The sequence below is a fragment of the Nipponia nippon genome, unplaced genomic scaffold (assembly GCF_047370975.1).
Source record: "Nipponia nippon isolate SJK-2023a ecotype South Korea unplaced genomic scaffold, ASM4737097v1 scaffold_1, whole genome shotgun sequence".
In the NCBI taxonomy this organism is placed as follows: domain Eukaryota; kingdom Metazoa; phylum Chordata; class Aves; order Pelecaniformes; family Threskiornithidae; genus Nipponia; species Nipponia nippon.
Window position 1 is genome coordinate 160343759 of NW_028262290.1, and position 18148 is coordinate 160361906.

Genomic DNA, 18148 nt, shown 5'->3' on the forward strand with positions numbered 1-18148 from the left:
TAAGAAAACAAAAATGTCATTTTAAAATAAATTGCATCTCCCAAACCAATGGATGTGGATTGTTGATCGTGCATTTCTCTGCTTCTGCACCTGGACAGCACTGGTACAGGTGAGCGGTCTCCTGGCACCTGGCTGTTCACAATGTCGGGCTCCCAGCGCGGCGCTGGCAGCTTTTCCCCTCACCAGTTGCAAGTTTTTGCTTGGCTTTTGGACTAGAGGCTTAACGAGCCTTAATCTCTAGAAACAAACTATCTGGAAACAAACTATTTCAACTATATATTTAAAAAAATGTGCACTTAACCTACTTTGTATTTAAAAATGAAACAGACCCCAAAACAACAACAAACGAGGCTGATTTGGGGAACAGTTAAATGAAGTGTTCCTTATGCATTTTTGTGTCCATTTGAAAACTTGATTTCTGGCTGGAGGAAAATGAAAGGGAAACTTGCAATGTTTTTGCAACCAGAATTAGCTTTTGCATTTCGGTCTGTGCTAAAAGATACAAATTCAGCATGTCTCATCTCTTCATTTCTTGTACAGTGGTTCCCACATACTACATAGAAGATTGCCTAAACCCCTCAATTAACAGTGTATGTAGAAAATTTAATATTTCCTTTGGTCCCCATGAGATTAACTAGCTTCTTGGCAAAAAAGTTGCCTTTTTTTCCTCCATTTAGGATATTTCCCAAAGTTTCTGAAAGCTTGTTTGTTGTCCGAGTTTTGATACCTTGTGCCAAATACAGCTTCTGTAGCTGGATGATGGTCACAGGCGATAGCTCCCTGAAGTTCAGCAGAGTCAGAGTGCTCGTTCTGGGAAACCAGCGCACCTTGCATTTCGGAACCGGGCTGATGCGGGGCTGTGCGGCAGGTTTCCTTCACAAGACCTGCAGCGCTGGAACAAGGGTGGTTTGGCTGATAATGAAGTTGCTGAGGATTCAGAAAATGATCTTCTGTGGAACTTGGGGCAATGTGCATCTCTTTGGTAGTACTCTTCATTGCCTAATCGTGAGGTGGCAGATGACTTGTTGCATGGGCAGAGTCTTCGGCATTGCATCGTGGACACAATGTCATGTGGTCTATGTCAAAAGGTAGAAGTTGTGGAATACCAGAAATCTCAAAGACCACATTTACTCAATTTTTTTTTTTCGTAAAATAGTGGCTGCATGTGTACTGGCAATCAACCTAAAGCCTGAAATAGCTGCTGCATCGGTGCTTGAAGTGTGCCAGCTGCTGAGGCTTTAAAGGGGATGGATGAGGAAATGTGCAACTTGATAGTCCTGGGATAATCGAGGCCGTGCCTTCCAGAGGTGAGGCTTTTCAGGAGGGCTTAAAGGCAAGCGCAGGTTCTCTGGGTGATTTACAAAGGGAACTTCCCAGGCTTCGCCTGCTCGGCACTGAGAGCATGTACTGCTCTCGCATTTTCTGTAATAGCTGAAGAATTGAATTCATCAACATCCATCGTTTCCTTTCTCCTCTTGCTGGCTCATCCAGTAAGAAATGTAAATTATTCCGCTTGTCTAAGCCTTTCTCTGCTAATAAGATCTAAAGACCAGCCATGTGCGATAGTCTTGCAGTTTTAATGAAATGTGTAGTCAGGTGTGATCAGGGAGCTACTTGTCCTTTGCTGTACAGGGATTTCAGCGGGCTTCTCGGGATGGCACCTTCCAGCAGCTGGAGTCTAATAGAGGCTGGGGCAGCCTCGTGCTTCTTTATGCTGACTGAAGAGCTGGCACGGGTTAGGTTCTTCACCGTGAGAGCCCTAGAATGGGGCGGTGGGCAATTCTGGAAGCCCTGTATTCTGTACGGAAGCAAGAAATCGGTATCTAGCAAACTGCTGCTTGCCTGGAATGAATGATGAATGTATACAGCCTCGTCTGGCAGCTGCCCTGATCCTCCGGAGGCTTCTGGAGGATTGTGATAAATGGTGCACGGATTAAAAGGCAAGTCACGAAGGAAATAAGTTCTCTGGCCCAGGCTAGAAAAAGTTTGATATACACGGAATGGGGCCCAGCCTTATTCTTCAGGGATGATCATTGGCAAAGGTAAAAGTGCAAAGATCCTTTTCCTGTTGAGGAAATGAGCAAAACTTAACTGCCATAAGTCACGTTAAATTCCCATTGACTTGCATGGATTTAAAATGTGCTGTTCCGGAAGCGATTCCTGCCATGCTTGTGCTCCTGTCCAACTCCTTGCTTTGCTGCGTGAATACTGAGAGACCTCTCGGTGTCCTGAGTCCAAGAGGCTGAGCTGCCCGTCTCCCAGCCTGCCGGGCACGGAGATGCTGAGGAGGAGGAACGCGGTGGGGCAGATGCAGCTCAGCAAGTGGAGGATGGACTGCGGGCAGGATACGTGATCCTTCTTTTTCCTGGTCTTGTTTCTGTGCATAGCAAAGTTTATCCCTGCCTGATTAACTCCACAAGGGGGAAGGCTTGGAGGCAGTCTGCCTTGGGTCTGTGGAGTCTTCTGCCCAACGCTTCTTCCCAGCTTCTGTCAAGGCTTGCTGAATGCATGCCGGAGAAGAAGAGAAGCTGGAAAAGTGTTGTTACTGCTCCCTTGTGTCTGCAGTAGCTGCATTGTAGTATCTGGACCAGGCAGCCTTATGTCGGTCCCTAGCCAAGGGCAGAGGAGCGTTGGCTGAAGTCGGACTTTGCTGAGGAAGTTCTTGCAGCATTGGCGGCAATGGTGAAGACTTCAGGTGTTCTGTTTTCTAGTTTCTTTGAACAGAGAAGTTTCTATGTCCAAACTTGCACCCTGGAAGTGATCAAGGACAACTCTTGCAGTTTCTGGCACAGTTGAGCGTGAAACATCCAGCTGGGTCTATCCCAGCCCGCAGCAGTGTCCTTTGAAGTGCAAGATGAGCAGCAGCCCGAAATGAGAAGGGTAGCCTATGTCATGGTGCGTATTTTTGTGGTTTCACCTTCTTTTAAAGAAATGTGCAATCTTACGCCTTTGTTGCTAAACGATTTGTGCTGCTGCTCCATGCAGATATCGCAGGCCGCTGCGCCGCGCGGTCCGAGTGCGGTGCGGGCGGTGACGACGCACCCGGGCTGGTTGGGCTGATCCTGCTAATTAGCGCTGCTGCACTGTAGCCTCTGGAGAAAGAAATCAACAGGTTCTAATTAGTCCTCATGTAACCAGCACTGCTCCTCTTCAGAGCATTTTGCTGATACTGACTAATCTTCATCACCTCATCTAATAAGGTCAAAATTACTTTTTCCTGGTCTTGTTTCTGTGCATAGCAAAGTTTATCCCTGCCTGATTAACTCCACAAGGGGGAAGGCCCTTTGACAGCTGGGGAGGGGGAGTGAGAACCTTTGCCCAGATGCCTTCAACTTGTTATGGGCACGGCGAAAACGTGGCTAAACTCAGCCTGGGTGACGGGTGCCCTCAGCATCCAGCTTTTTCTTAAGCGTCCTTAGGTTTCCCTACTGGAACCTTTCCTTTTTGAAATAAGTTGAAAATTGAAAGGATTTCACCCAAAACGCTAGGCTTTCTGATGTTTTCCAAAATGAAATCCCAGCCCCATCTCAGTCAGATCCTTGCTGTGTGATGAGCTGCACTAATACTGATCCCTAGACAGAATATTACTGAAAACAAGCTTTTGTAGATTTTTTTCAACATCCATCTCTAATGCTGCTAACAAATATTTGGCTAAACCTGACCAGCAGGTCCCAACTCCAAGGTGAGGAGCTGTTTTTTCCTAGCAGGAACCTGGCCGGATCTGAACTGTCATTCTGTGACAGGGTTTGCTCAGGCACAAGGAGGTTTTTTGGAGTCTGTACCCACACGGGGCGACGCAAGGTGTTGCGTGGCACGGGGACGGGTGGTGGATGGCCACCCTTGGTAGAGATATTGCAGAGACTCTACGTCTCGGTGCATCCATGATGAAGACAACGCGTTGAACCCAAAACCATCACCTGGCAGCTGATTCCCATTTCCAGCAACAGGTGAGGTATTCTGCCAGCAAGGGTGTGGGTTGGAAGGTCCTTTCTCTGCTTGAATGGTTTGCAGAGATGTTCTGCAGTTAGCGTAACCAGCCTCCCCAGCAGCTCCGGGAGGCAGCATGTGGCGTACCCAGGCGCTGGGAATGGGCTCATCACCAGCAGAAACGAGTGCTTTGGCAACTGGTGAGAGGTGGGCTAGATCTTAATCAAGCAATGTGGATTTAATATAGAAACTCTCCCTTGAGTCATAAGGATGGTTTCTCGCTCTGAGGTCTGTTGCTGCTCCAAAGTGGCCCACAAGATGTGCTCGTCCTTTTCAGCAGCGAGCCAAAAAATTTTCCATGGGAAGAACCATCTTCCGCGGTTGTTCCATATCTAATGAGCTGGAAGTATTTCATGCTGAGGTATGTGAAGAAATCTGGGAGCTTTTTAAAGCAAGGTGGCATTTTGAAAGCCCTGAGATAGGGATGTTTCCTGTGCTGGGTCTTGCGCTGCTTTGCAAATACTAAAAGCTCCTCCAGAAGCTGAAGCGTGGCCCTTTCAGAGGCTGTGGTGCAGCTCCTTGGCTGTTGCTCACTTTATTATTATTTGGGGGGGGGGGTTGTACTGGCTGTGGTAGGTACCTCTGAGCAGAATGCTAATCCTGCTCAGCCTCTGCTAAGAAATATTCCTGTTAGCATTAGCGAGGTTACTCCCAAAGATTCACCTCCAGGAGTCGCGCCCTGCTCTCTTGAAATCTCTGTGTCAGAGAAGCAGTGAGTTTGGCATCTTCCTACCTTACCTGGGGTCATTCAGCAGCATCCGACTGCCAGCACCACCTACCGCTGCCGATTATTGCGAGGCGTATTGCTGGGCCAGACACGTGCAATGGCCAGTGTCTGCTGAACTGCACGGAAAATTCACCCCCCCTAAATCCTACGTAACACCCCATGGAAAGGGGTGGTGGCATCTTACGGCTGCGTTTTGAAGACCAGCCAGCCTGGGTTTATTTATGCCAATATAACCTTGCTCGTGACCCCTTGGCATGTAATGAAAATCACTTTGGAAGAAGACAAGAGCCCAGATCCTGTGCGTAGGTAGGATGCGGGACAGAGCGGGGTGGTGGCCAGGAGCCACCACGTTTATCCAGGCAGGGTGTTTCTGTCCTGGATGGTTGGGTTCTGGTTTCTAGCATGGCTGGGTCTATCTCTGTGACTGGTGTTGGCACCGACAGTGTCCCGTGGCATCGAGTCCTCCCCGCCCCGGTTTTGTTGGGGACGTAACTGCAGGGTTACAATGGACTCGAAAATGAACCTTGGCCATCTTGTGTGGTTGAGGTGTTTGGTTTTCTCATGCCCCTGGTTCTGGCCTGGACAAGTCGTCCAAATTGGACGAATCTGGCAAATCGTCTCTGACCGCCTCGCTCCTGGGCCTCGTGGCAGCAAAGGCAGGCAGGGATAGCACAACCCGGAGCCACCACTGCGGACATCAAGCCCCATTTCCCACTCCCTCTAAAACAAGGCGTGCAAAAAAAATCTCAGACTTTTGGGGTTTGTCTGTTAAAGCCTAACACTCAAACTTTTAAGTTCACATCTCCAATGCTTCATCCTTTAAGCAGCCACAGCGGAGGAGGGCTGCCCACGATCCTCTTAGTTTGGGGCACCGCGGTCGGATGCAATCCTGCACCTGGGCACGAGTGGGAGGTGAGCTCTGCCCCAGCATCGTGGGCCCGAAAGGCTGCTAGTGGCCGCAGGCTCCTCAGGCTGCTCTTTTATCTCCTCCGTGGGCAGCCATTCCATCCTTTGCAAGGAATGAAGGGTTTTATTTCCAGGAATTAGGGTTTGCAGTTCTTCAGTATTCTTTTTTTCCCCATAATTTTCCTTTTTTTTCTAGAGATGGGCCCTTTGTTGTTTCATATCTTTAACGTAGTTTCTCAAAGAAATGAGAATAAAGTTGTCACACCCTCTTTCCATCTCTCCTAAAATAGCTTTTGAACCTGCTGGACAACTTCTAACAAATCTAACAGCCAGGCACAAGTCTCAGATACTTCAAGTTCCTGCAGATTTAATTAAAGCTCACACCTTAGGAGAAACAGGAAAATTGCATCATGAGACAGAGCCAGAGGAAACCAGGCTTTTGTGGTTCCATAAAAACCTCCTCCTGCGGTAATATTTGCTTTCCTGGGTACTTTAGGGCCAGTTTGTCATGGATGTTTTGGGTCTTCCTCTCCAGGCACCAAAGAGCTCATGGCCAACGCAAAGAGCATATGGACCATTACCATCCCAGTGGTTGGGAGCGTTGGGTCCCAAAGCCAACGCCGGTGCCACCTCCTCACCCTGGTGCTCCCAGCCATGACTCAGAAGGAGGACACGTCTCCTCCTTACCTCCCAGGGCACCAAGTGCAAGGCCGTGGAGAAGGGCTGGTTTTGGGTATGCCGCTAATGCCCCCTGCTCTGGCTGCTGCTCTTCCAAGTGGGACTTTCCACGCGCTGGTACTTTTCTCACTCCATCTGGTGACTAATTTAGCATTTCAATGACAGTTTGGGCAGGTTTTTTTAATGAGATGAGGCTTTTAGTCATTATTTCCTGCCTCCCATCAGAACATGTAAATGTAAACAGCGTTTCTGCGATGCCGGGGCAGGTTTACCTCTGTCAGCTGAAGGATGCCTTTCTTCTCCAAACGTAATGTGCCATCTCCCTCCTTCCTCCTCCAGCGCATCCCAGTCAACGCGACGTCTTCCAGCTCGGCCTACATGTGCGTGTACATGCACTTATTAACTTTTACATCTTAATTGAAAGGGCGGCATGCGTTTAAGCCTTAATAATGACATCCTTTCTTCCCAAATGGTCTTTAATCTTGAAACGAAGCGGTGAACAAAAGCAGCAGAGCGGGGTTGCCGAGCGAGGTTGCTGGCACGCGTGCGGATGGGAACGACCTGCCAAGAAATGAGTTTTTAGGGTTTGGATTCAAAGCGTGTGCCTGACGGTCCGGGGAGCGGAGCGCTGGTGGCGGGGGGGAGTTGATGGGGGCCCCGTGGGTGATGAAGAGGAGGATTTGATGAGTAGGAGCTGGGTGCGAAGTCTCTTCCAGAGCTATTCAATAGCATAAAAGAAATATTTCCTTTTAACATGGTGCCCTGGTACATCTCTGCATGCTGGGCCATGGGCCACCCCCATGCATTTGCCTTTACCTCTTCTTAGCCTGACTCATTAATATAAATTGACGGGGCTGGGGCTTTCCCTTGCTATTTGTCCTGAGCATAAGACAGTTAAAGTTTCTGGATGCTCTTATATCACAAAAGAGGGGAATATGAAGCAGCTTCTCCATGTGCCAGCATTTGAGATGACAGATTCTGAAGCCGTAATTGCAGCTATACGGGCAATATTACTTTATGGTCGATGGTATGGCTTAAAAATACCTCTAATCCTGACTTATATCTGTGTCTCGGTGCTTTGGTGCCGAAAGATTGGAACATTCATAAAAATGACACTCGTGAGTAACGTCGGTGGGTTTGCGAGCACAACCTTTGCGCTTCGGGGGGGATTAGGTCCTTGGCTTTTGGAGGTGCCATTTAAAGAGGTTCAAAGGTTGAATGAGAAACCATTGCTTTGACGGATGGAGTGCAACATGTTATTGGTGAGGAGTCTTCCAAGGACGCCTGCTTTTGGCTGCCACGCTGCAATAGGCGAGAAGAAGCTGGGAAAAACCAGTAAAAAGAAGCAAACGTAGCATAGAGAAACTACGCACCATGGTTAGAGCTGCATGGTTCCTTATTTACTACTTGTCTGTTCTAAAAAAAAAAAAAAAAGGGAAAAAAGGGGGGAAAAAAGAAAAAAAAAAGAGAAAAAAGGGAAAAAAGGGGGGAAAGAAAAAAGGGGGGGAAAGGGTGGGAAAAAGGGGGGGAGGAAAAAATGAAGGGGGGGTGAAAGTTCTTCAAAAAGGAGCAGTAAATGTGCACCGCTAATCGACCAAAGGCCTGCCAAGCAAATCTTTTGTCAGATCGTCTGCCCGAAATCAAAACCCCGGACTCAGCAGGCCCCGCTACCGGCGGTTCTGCCTACGAAGCAGGAAAGCGTAAAGCCCCCGGTTCCCGCAGCTTTGTTAAAAAGCCCTCGCGACACCAGCCCCGTCTCCCCCCGCCCCGGCTGCTATATAGCGGGGTGTCCAACGTTTCTGTCCCTCGCGGTTTTGGTTTGGCTCCCGCTTTTGGTCTTGGATAGCAGCCAGCAGAAAATGTCTCAATACTCAGGAAAAGTAAGTAACGACCCAACCGGTTCCCTTTCAGCCTGGGGCCGGAGAGCCTGAGCATCCTCAGGGTTGAAGGAGCACGTTAGGATAATATCCCAGAGGATGCGACGTGAGTGATGATATTGGGAGTAAATTTGATAGCGGGGATGGGGAGGGTGCGGCAGAAGGAGCTGCGCTTCGGGAGTGGAGTTTCCTGTTTAAACATTCCTGCTGGAAATATGTGTGAGCGAGCACGAGGCGGCAAGAAGTGTCGTAAATGCGGGATGCGCTGCGTTCCCAGAAAAACAAATACGGTTCTTAGGAAAAAATGCCAGTGATGCCGTGCTCCTCTTGCTGGAAAGCAGCTTGAAAAAAAACCCCAACCACTGTAAAATGATGCATCTGCAAGTGGTTCCCATTTGCTCGAAATGGGGTTCCAGCCGTGCCTCTGCTCCTCACCGCGGGCCCGCTCTCCTCCCTCCCCCCAGATCACTTTTTACGAAGGCAAATGCTTCACGGGCAGAAAGCTGGAGGTCTGCGGCAGCTGCGGCAGCTTCCAGGACCGAGGTTTCCTCAACCGGGTCAACTCCATCTGCGTCCAGAGCGGGGCTTGGGTCTGCTTCGATCACCCCGACTTCCGAGGGCAGCAGTACGTCCTGGAGCACGGCGAGTATCCCGATTTCTATCGCTGGAACGGCCGCAGCGACCACCTGGGCTCCTGCCGGCCCATCGGGATGGTGAGTGGCTGCCGCTGGCATTTCGCTCTCCCGGCCAGAGCATCAGTGGGACAGAGTTGCCATTGGGCTTTATTTTTATGAGCCCCACGAATAAGTGTAATAAAAATCTGCACTTTTTAGAAACAATACATCCTGTTGAGAAGGGAATAGTCATAGGGAAGGTTTGTCACCCCTTGGAGCGGTCTGCGCAAGCCACAAAGCCGAGTCGTGGTTTCCCGCTCCTTCCTCCTGCAGCATGGAGCGCAGCGGGATGGGATGGGACGTTCCCATGTTTTTTCAGACGAGGTGGCAAGGTCCTGCCAGCATCACGTGCTTTTCTTTTTTAATGTGAGTCGCTACGGAATACTCACGGGGGAATTAAGAAGGAGGGTCGCTGCCCAAGGCAAGTTTGAGCCACAGCAACCTGGTCTCCCCATGTGCCCTCAGGAGGAGCAGGCAGCCCCAGGACTTTCCGAACCGGACCCATGGGGCAGCTGGGCTGCTCCTAGCAAATTTTAGCTGAATTCTTTGCTGTTGCAAAAAAACCCCAGTAATCCTAAACTAAACCCATTTTTTTTCCCCCATACTAGGTAGCCCTCCCCTTATGAAGCTTTTAAAAGCACCGCCCTGAGGAAGGTTTAATCGGGAAGATTAAAAAGTAGCAAAGAAAAATGAATCTGGGTTAGGTCTTTCCATTTGACCCTCCTATCACTCGTGACCTGCGGGGCAATGCTGAATCCACTTGGAGCTGGTGGGATTCCTCACTGGCCCCAAAGCTGCTTTTCAGCACAGCAACGGGTTTGTTTCAGGTCTGTAACGTCCTTCCCAAAGCACCTCCGTGGTCCGTACACGGAGGGATGCTCTGCCTTGGGCCCTGGAGCCCGGCCGGCACAAGGACGTGCTCCTCCCTGGCTCATGATTTTCCCTCCGAGATGCCAGCGAGTGCTTCGAGGCATTTCTGCAGCGCAGATTCCCGGAGGAATGTTTGCTCAGGCACGGTATCCGCTCGGCTGCTGCTGGCGGCCGCCTGCTGTGGGGTTTGGCATCACAGCCCAGCTTCTTGTGCATTGACGTTGTTTATTTGAAAAATGCATTTAGGTATTCTTTGAATTTAGCTTAAAAACATCCTTTCAGCTCGCTCTGTCCCACATACCTATGTCACAGGCTGCAGAAATGTCCCCAGAGGAACTGATGTCGTGTCACCCTCAAGGGCTCACGCAGCAACGATGATGCTGGGAAAGCTTCCGTTTCTTTTCCCTTTTTTTGTTTTCCTTAAAGAAAGGCGCGACATCTCGAGTCAGGAGCAGCAGCTACATGTGGAACTGGAGGCAATATAAATTAGTTTAGGGGAACAGGCTAACATCTTTGTACGCTCTGGATACGTATCTTTTTTTGCTGCGTGAGTGCATGGAGAGCAGGGGCTGTAGCTGATGATTTGGGACGGAGGGTTTGTGGGCCCGTGGGGGGATCTGCAGATGGGTGAGGGCTACGTGTGCCTGAGCACAACGCATCCACAAACAACGTGTTTGCACGTGGACGGCAGCTGTAGGAAGGTGCAGAGATGAGGGGTTTCTGGCTGCTTTTCTGGTTGGCGCGGTGTGCTGGGAAGTGGCACCAGTTTGTGCGTGCTGGCACTGGTGGTGTTGGAATCCTTTTCACATTCCCCTTCCTAATCACCCTTCCATCTTCCTCTTTGTCTTATAAAAGCCAGGGAAATAATTTGTTGCTTTTTTTTTTTTTTTTTTTCTTGACTCAAATCCCTTTGTCCCCAGCACGGCGAGCATTACAGGATCGAAATATTTGAGGGGAGCCATTTTAGCGGTCCCAGCCTGGAGCTGACGGAAGATTGCTCCTTCCTGCAGGGACAAGGCTGGGACAAGACCTGCATCAACGCCCTCAAAGTGTACGGCGACGGCGCGTAAGTAACCGCGCGTGCCCCGGCACGCAGCCGCTGCCACGCTCCCGTCCCCACACCCTTTGTACCCGGCACCGCAGGGGAGCGAGGGGGCTGCAGAGGCTCCCCCCATCGTGGAAAAGCCTGTTGATGCTGGGGGGACTTGGAGAAAGCCTAAAAATGTGAGTTAACCCTATGGTTTAAGGGTGAATTTTCATGCCTGTCCATTGAGAGCTGCTTCAAAGGGGCGTGATTTTTGGAGGGTGGCAGCTAAGCACAAGCTACAAGACCTCTGAGACACCTTTTTAAGGTGTATGAAACAAGAAGCCTCAAAACAGCTTTTTTTTTTTTCTTTCTTTCTTTTTTTTAAACACTTCTGTGCATGTTTCCAAACACCTCTTTAAAACCTGCGCAGAGGCTTTTGGGGAGGGCGGATGGATGGCTCCGGGTGATGCAGGTCAGGGCTTTTGCTTTGCAAGTGGCTTCACCAAGGCTCTCTGCGACACCAGAAACCTCTTCCTTGGACAGCAAAAATGAGGCAGCAGCGTCTCATCTTAAAATTAAATCTTACTTCTGAAAGACAGGGGCAACTGCGGTGGTGATGAACAGCCACGCAATGGGGGTTTTTGGTCACCCTCGGTGCGTTGTGAACACACTTTGCAGATGCGTTACTGGTGCTCAGCCCCATCCTCCTGCCCTGCAGATGCTCCTAAAAGCCTTGGCAGGATGGCGGCTTTGCCTTTTTCTTGCTGTTGCGTGGCGATGTGCATTTTCTTAATGGTGTTGGTCCTTTTTATGCTTTTTCTCTCTTGTTGTGAGATGGGCTGTTATCTGGCCGCCTCCCGTTCCTCTGTCCGACAATTGCATTTTCACTGCAAGTGTGCTGGGAGTGGGGAATGCCATAAAATCCTCCCAGAGTCAGGCAGAGGGTGGCTGGAGCGAGGCACGGGGCAGAGGGGAGCCCCTGCAGAGGAGGGAGCGCAGAAACGCTCCTCTCCGCCTGTCCTGGACTGGATACTGCGCATCTCACCTGCACCCAGCGTGGGATGTTGGACCCTTTCTGTCCAACAGCAATTTTTTTTCCCAGAATAGGAAAAAGGTTGTTGCCATCCAAGCTCATGACATCCTGACAGCGAGTGTCCTGCAGGACCCCTTCTGATTCACCCGAGACCTCTCCTCTTCCAAAAAACCAGGCTTGTGATCAGGCAGTGGCGGTTCATTGAAACTAAGGAGCAGGGCTACCTGCTCCCAATGGGAAGAAATGGCTGGAGCCCACCAGGGACTCCGTCAGTGCTGAGCATTTGAAGGAAAAGGCATTGCGTACCAACACTATAAAGCCAAGAGCGAGCCTGGGAGTGCTCTGGCAAGAGCTTTAGGGCCAATTATTTACCACACATGTCCCTGTAGCACAGCCTGGAGCTTGAGAAATTGGGAAGCTGCCCAGAAACTTTCAAGCACTTAAATTTTTCAGATTGATTTCTTTCCCCCCCCTCCCCTGCAAAATATATAAGGGGCACAAAGCTTGCTTTCCCTCGCATGGGAGCCTAGACTGTTTATGTTAACATTACATGGCTTTGAGTAGCGATAAAAAAATAGAAAAAAATTCAATACTGAGAGGAGCGTGGTGAGGAAACTCGCTGGGTTTTGTAGCATGACATTCAGACCGCGCCAAGATGGTTGTTGCAAGCGCGTGGCAGGGCCTGTAAAGCCATTAAAAAGCAGGACGGTGCAGAGGGACCTGCTGGCCCCGGGCTGCAAGGAGGAGGGAGGGAGGGAAGGAGGAGATACCACAGAAGAGAGGTGAAACCAGGGAGGAGAAAGGGACCCTATGGCACTGCTTTTCTCCTTTGGATGGACCATATAAGCCCAGGCGACCCCAGACATGCTGCAGGTGTAGCTGGTGCTGGGCTCAGCCTGGCAAAGCCCTCCCAGGACCCATCCTTGACCATTTGGGGAGCGTAGGAGATGGGGTCACTGGAGACGAGGGGACTTTCAGCCACAGACCGTCTCCAGCACATCCCCAGCCTAAAAGCGGGTCTGTTTTACCCTGTGCATCCTGAAAGCAGGCGTAAAGCAGGGTCCTCCTGAGTGCCCTGCCTGCCGAAGTCTCGCTCTGCGATTTTCCCCCTTAATTCCCGCAGCAGGGCATCTGTTGGATACAGAAATATTTGCTTCCCCTTCAAAATCCGTGGATGGTGTCACGTGCTGTTAAAAAGCTGCTGCCTGCACTTATGGGGGTGGCTGTGCCTGCGGGAAGTGATGATGGATCAGCTGGAAACACGGGAATGAAGAGAAACATCTGCCTTTGGCATGGTGCATGGTGGGACTGAGGGTGTCCGGCACCTTCCCTGCTGCCCTTTTCGGGCTGGAGACTGCTACCTCACACAGCCAGAAAGGGTGATGATAAAGCTGTTATAAAACCATGCTGGAAATGAGATTGCTGTTTTGGAGCAGTTTTGAGATGTTACCGCCTCCTCGGAAGCTGTTGCGGTTTGCGTGGTGAGCGGCTTTGTCCGTCCCACGGGCAGAGCCAGCTCCGGTATCGCATATGGTATCATCTGGTTTTAGATGAAGACATGCGCTTCTTGTCCTCCTTTGTGCCTCAGCCACTCCACAGAGGATTCCTTAGAAATGCCAACTTTAAAAAGCTGAATTTGTTTCACAGTCTGGGAGAGAATACCCCAAAAAGGGCTTTTCTAAGCTACAGTGACCTAACTTGAAGGAACCAGACCAACCATTTATTCTGCTGAAGCATTTATAAGCATTTGGTAGATGTTCTGCTGTCAGGCTGTGAAATATCAACCAGAAGAGGTACCCAAACGTTGCCACTCAGTAAGAATTACCTATTTCTCGGCAGAGGCGATAGCTGCTCATGGTACTGCTCGAGTCCTACGTGGAGAATGAGCCCTCCCAAAAGCATCCCGCTTGGTTCAGGCTGAAGCTGCAGCACTCCCCTGCTAGTTTTTTCAGCGCGAGCAGCCAGCGTTGGCTTACAGGGCCTGCGCTGGTTCCATGTGAGTTTTATTCCCATGTCCTCTGGGTTTATGTGCTAATGAAACACAGCACGGCGATGTTTGAGGGCTGTGTGCTATGTGCCTGGATCAGCTCTCCCATGCTGGGCTTGAGGACAGGATCATCTTTTTTTTTTTTTTTTCTGGGCTCCTGACTGACTTGATTTCCCCTCTCGCTGATGGTCTCAGGGAACGTAAATTTTAGGCAATAAAGGAACAGCTAAGTAAGCTGTACAAGTCTTCACTCATCACCTTGCACTGCCAATACACTTCACTTCCATCTTTCTACTATTCCTTTTATTCCTCTTTTTTGCAGCGTTTCCCTAAGCAGAGGGACAAGCCGGTGGGTTCTTATCACCACACCAGGTCACGCAGTCTGCTTCCATCTACCCCAAGGCCTGTCCCATTCCCTCCATGTGACTGTGCAGACACATCAACCGTGTGCCTGGAGAGAAACGCAGAGGTCTTGGGAAAGACAGTGACTCTGAGGGGCTGCTCTACCCCCTGCGCTATTCCCCAGGGTCCAGCAGTTGTTGAAAGATACCCTAGAGCAGAGCAGAGCTGGAATAATCACTCCGTCCTGGTGGGCCAGCAATGCCCTGTGAACATCCCTGTCCTACCATCACGCAGTGATTTCAATAACGTTAGGTATTCTCAGAAGGAGGGAGTGATTGGTAGGTGCGGAAAAATAAGATGGGGAGCTCTTTTCAGGAGTGCTTAAGGGAGGGATGGTGAACTGATGGAGAAAGAGGCCCAAAAAATATGGAGAGGTGCATATAAGCCAAAGGGGTGGGGTAGGAAAGGAAGAAAGCCATGTGAGGATTAGGAACAAGGCTGGGGTGTATCTAGAGGAGGATAATTTTATAAATTGTTCTTAATTAAGCTGAAGAGCTGAGCGTGCTCTCCGACAGCGCACATCAGGATATGTGATGGGAAGTGGCGTTGGGGCAACCTGCCACTATATCCACATGAGCAGCGAGCAGCCTCCTCCATCCGCTTCAAAGGAAAAGGCTGAGGATGACTTTGTAATTCTGGTTCGGATATAAACTGGCTGCAAAAAGTGCCAAAGAGTGAGCTTGTTTGCTTGCAGGAAACGCTCAGGATCCAAATGCCTTGGCTGAGCCCATCGCAGCGATGCTGCGGAAAAGGGCTGTGCAAGCATGGGCAGCAGGGTGGAGAGGGGCACCAGGCAGCTGTGTGTCATATCAGTATGCCGGTCATGTCAGTGCACGGGCAGATGGGAGAAGGAACCCACCACAGTCCCACCTGGTGTCCTCTCAGAAACACAAAATAAATCCAAATATGTCAAGGAATCTGTAAGGTGGCTCAACTAAATACCCTAACCTTTTGCCTTTTTTTTTTTTTTTTTTAATAATGCCTATGGGTGGCTGGTTTTATAAACAACTTTTTTCCTAGGACTCCAGCTTTTTGCTCTGGGTCAGACTGATCTGAGTTCACCTGGTGTTGTCTGACCCTGGCGGCCCAGCAGTCTTTCACCCATCCAGTACTTAAAGGAGTTTCTCCCTGGAAATCCCACATACAGTAGGTCCCAACCCAGATGTCACAGCTGAATTCCTGGCAAGAGACAGACCACAGAAACCAAATTATTTGTAAGATTGCATTTGTGCTCTGTTGTCATTGCTGAGCAAATAGATGGGACAAGCAGCAGAGATCCTTATAAAATCCTTAAAAAAGTTGAGAAGAGAAGAGCAAGGCAGAGGTGAGCAGTTCAGCAATGATGGGGTGGAAACCTGTAAAACTGTTAGAGCAATGGCAAAACTTGGTTAAAAAGCATGGGAGATTTAAATAGAGGGAAGAGGTGGCACTTGTGGCAACAGTAATATCATGGCGCGGTGTGTACTAAAGGGATGAAGGCAGAGAAGAGCCGCAAAATTTGTCCCTCTTGACCATCAGAATTGTTCCTGACTTGAAGACCTTCAAATGGAGAAAGACATTCTAAAGAAACATAGCCAAGCTAAGTGAAGAAGTCAGGCATGCCAAAGTCACCGAGGTGTCGAGTGTTGTATCTATTTGACTGTATTCCAAAGGAAAGTTGTAGTTAACTCTGGACGTAGAGATAAAGTGAAGATAACCAAGCCAAGTCCTGCTCTCTGTTGGAAAAGACAGGCCATTTAGAATTACTAGCAAAGAGAGAAATTATTAAATATGGTTCCCATTGTAGCTAAGGAGTCAGTTCAAAGAGGTAAAACATATTTCAAGCGTTGCACATTTCTCCTTAGAGTCCAAAATGGGTTTATCCAGGGGCTGAGGGGACTCATGTCCTTCTTTAGCGCTATCAAATGCTATTGAATTGTTTCTGTTGCACATGGTGAAGCTCAGAGAGATCCGTTCTTACAGCACTGTGAAGCAGGGAGCCCCTGGTCCCAGGCCTCATTGCTGGTGTAACCTAAACCAACTTCTTCTAAAGGCAAGGTCCAGTCTGGCTGTGGATAATTGCCAGGCTACGCTGGAAACGGGGAGAAGCACCAGCAATTAACTCCACTGGGGGCATTTCTGTGCGCAGGATGGGACCAGGACTGCCGAGGGACCATCAGGCCCCAGTAGTCTGCAGTACTGCTGTGCCTGAATGCAGCCACTCAATGTGGGCAGGAGGCCACCTCGCATGACCACATTGTTGGGACCCAAGTAACCCTCCCTTTCTGCTCAGGTGGGTGCTGTACGAGGAGCCCAACTACCGAGGCCGTATGTACGTGGTGGAGCGGGGCGAGTTCAGCAGCTGCAACGCGTGGCAGGCGCGCAGCGCGAGCGTCCAGTCCATCAGAAGAGTCATCAACTACTTCTAGCTGAGCTTTCATCCTACCAGCAACGGCCTGCTGAGACTGGGCATCACCTTCCTTCCCACTCACTGATCCATGGAATAAATTGTTAAACACCAGCTTTTGGCTCTAAGCACTTTTTTTCCATCACTTGCATGAGTTCAAGAGGGAATGGACTTGCAACCTTTCTAAGCTTGATTTACGTGCTATGAATTTGCTTTTTTATTCTGCAATGATTTATAAGGAGGACCTGAGGGTCATGGGCCAGAACTGGCGGTGAGAAGCAGATCTGGGAACACGCTCCCCAGTGCAGTTGTGGTCTGACACGTGTTCACTCTGCCCCGTCCAGGGCCACCACGTGATGGATCCAGGTGACTCCTGATGCCTGGAGGGGGTCACGTTGCTGCACGCATGCATTGTGAGCGCAGGCGCATAGCCGTCGGAGGGTCTGCTCATGCCATGTGAGGACACATGTGAGGATCATGTCAGGATTTGATGAACTCGCGGGGTCTGTCTGAGCACGACATGCTGGTCCTGATGTGAAGGTGACAGAAATCATTTGCCCTGAGTTACTCTGACCTTGGATCAGCACACATTAAAAAATATATTAAAAAAAAATCCCTGAAGGCACAAAACCTGAGCAATCTTCTCTTTGCTCCCTGATTCATAAGTCCTTCAGCTGACAATGACATTTTGAGGGGGCGGCAGTAAAGAAAAACAGCCACAGCACTGTCACTTTCTGCACAACCCTCTTCCCATCCTTCTGCTCCTTTGGTGCTCCCAGTCCATCCCAGTTGTCTCGGTGCCTCCAAACCCCATTTGATGCACGGCAGCCGGGATGGGAACAGCTCTGCCCATTCACCTGTGGGCCATCCACTACACCCTGGGTGCTTCCCCTTGCATTCATGCGCCCAAAAGTCAGGCAGCCTCCTTTCTGTAAGATCGTAAGCTGTGTTCTGTATTAGCTAAGAGTGTTTCTGGCTATTGCAGAAAGGGGTAATTTTATTCTTTTCACTCCATTATTCTATTAGCTGTTAAGGCTTGGCTGTCTGATGGATCCTGACAGGCACGCATGGTGCCGGCAGAGCTGCAAAGCTCTGTGTTAATCCAGTGGGAAGGCTGCTGATCTAACCGCTGTCCCCAGCCCTTCGAAGGGACGTGAGCGAGGCTGACAGGTCCCCAGCGCACTGGAGCACGAGGCGCCTGTTGCCTTCAGGGCTGCTCAGCTTTGCAGGGCTGCAATGGGACCCTGCCCTTCACAGAGCGATCGGGAGGAGCAGGGGTCCATGCTCTGTGCCAGGGCCGTGGGCTGGTTGGTCCTGTACTGCATCCCGGTCTGACACCAGATCGGCTGCCATTCAGAGGGACCTGGACAGGCTGGATGGTTGGGCCGGGGCCAACTGTATGAGGTTCAACAATGGTCAGTGCTGGGTCCTGCACTTGGGTCACAACAACCCCATGCAACACTACAGGCTGGGGGAGGAGTGGCTGGAGAGCTGCCTGGCAGAAAAGGACCTGGGGGTGTTGGTTGACAGCTGCCTGAACATGAGCCAGCAGTGTGCCCAGGTGGCCAAGAGGGCCAATGGCATCCGGGCCTGT

At 50.2% G+C, this 18148-nt stretch overlaps 1 protein-coding gene across 1 annotated transcript; it reads left to right on the forward strand.

Moving 5' to 3' along the window:
• The first annotated feature begins 8579 nt into the window (after window positions 1-8579).
• CRYGN (crystallin gamma N) lies at window positions 8580-16668 on the forward strand. Its single transcript, XM_009467570.2, has 3 exons — window positions 8580-8888; window positions 10640-10785; window positions 16441-16668. The coding sequence occupies exons 1-3, from the start codon at window positions 8580-8582 to the stop codon at window positions 16574-16576; spliced, it is 591 nt and encodes a 196-aa protein (XP_009465845.2). The 3' UTR covers window positions 16577-16668.
• Window positions 16669-18148: the final 1480 nt, after the last annotated feature.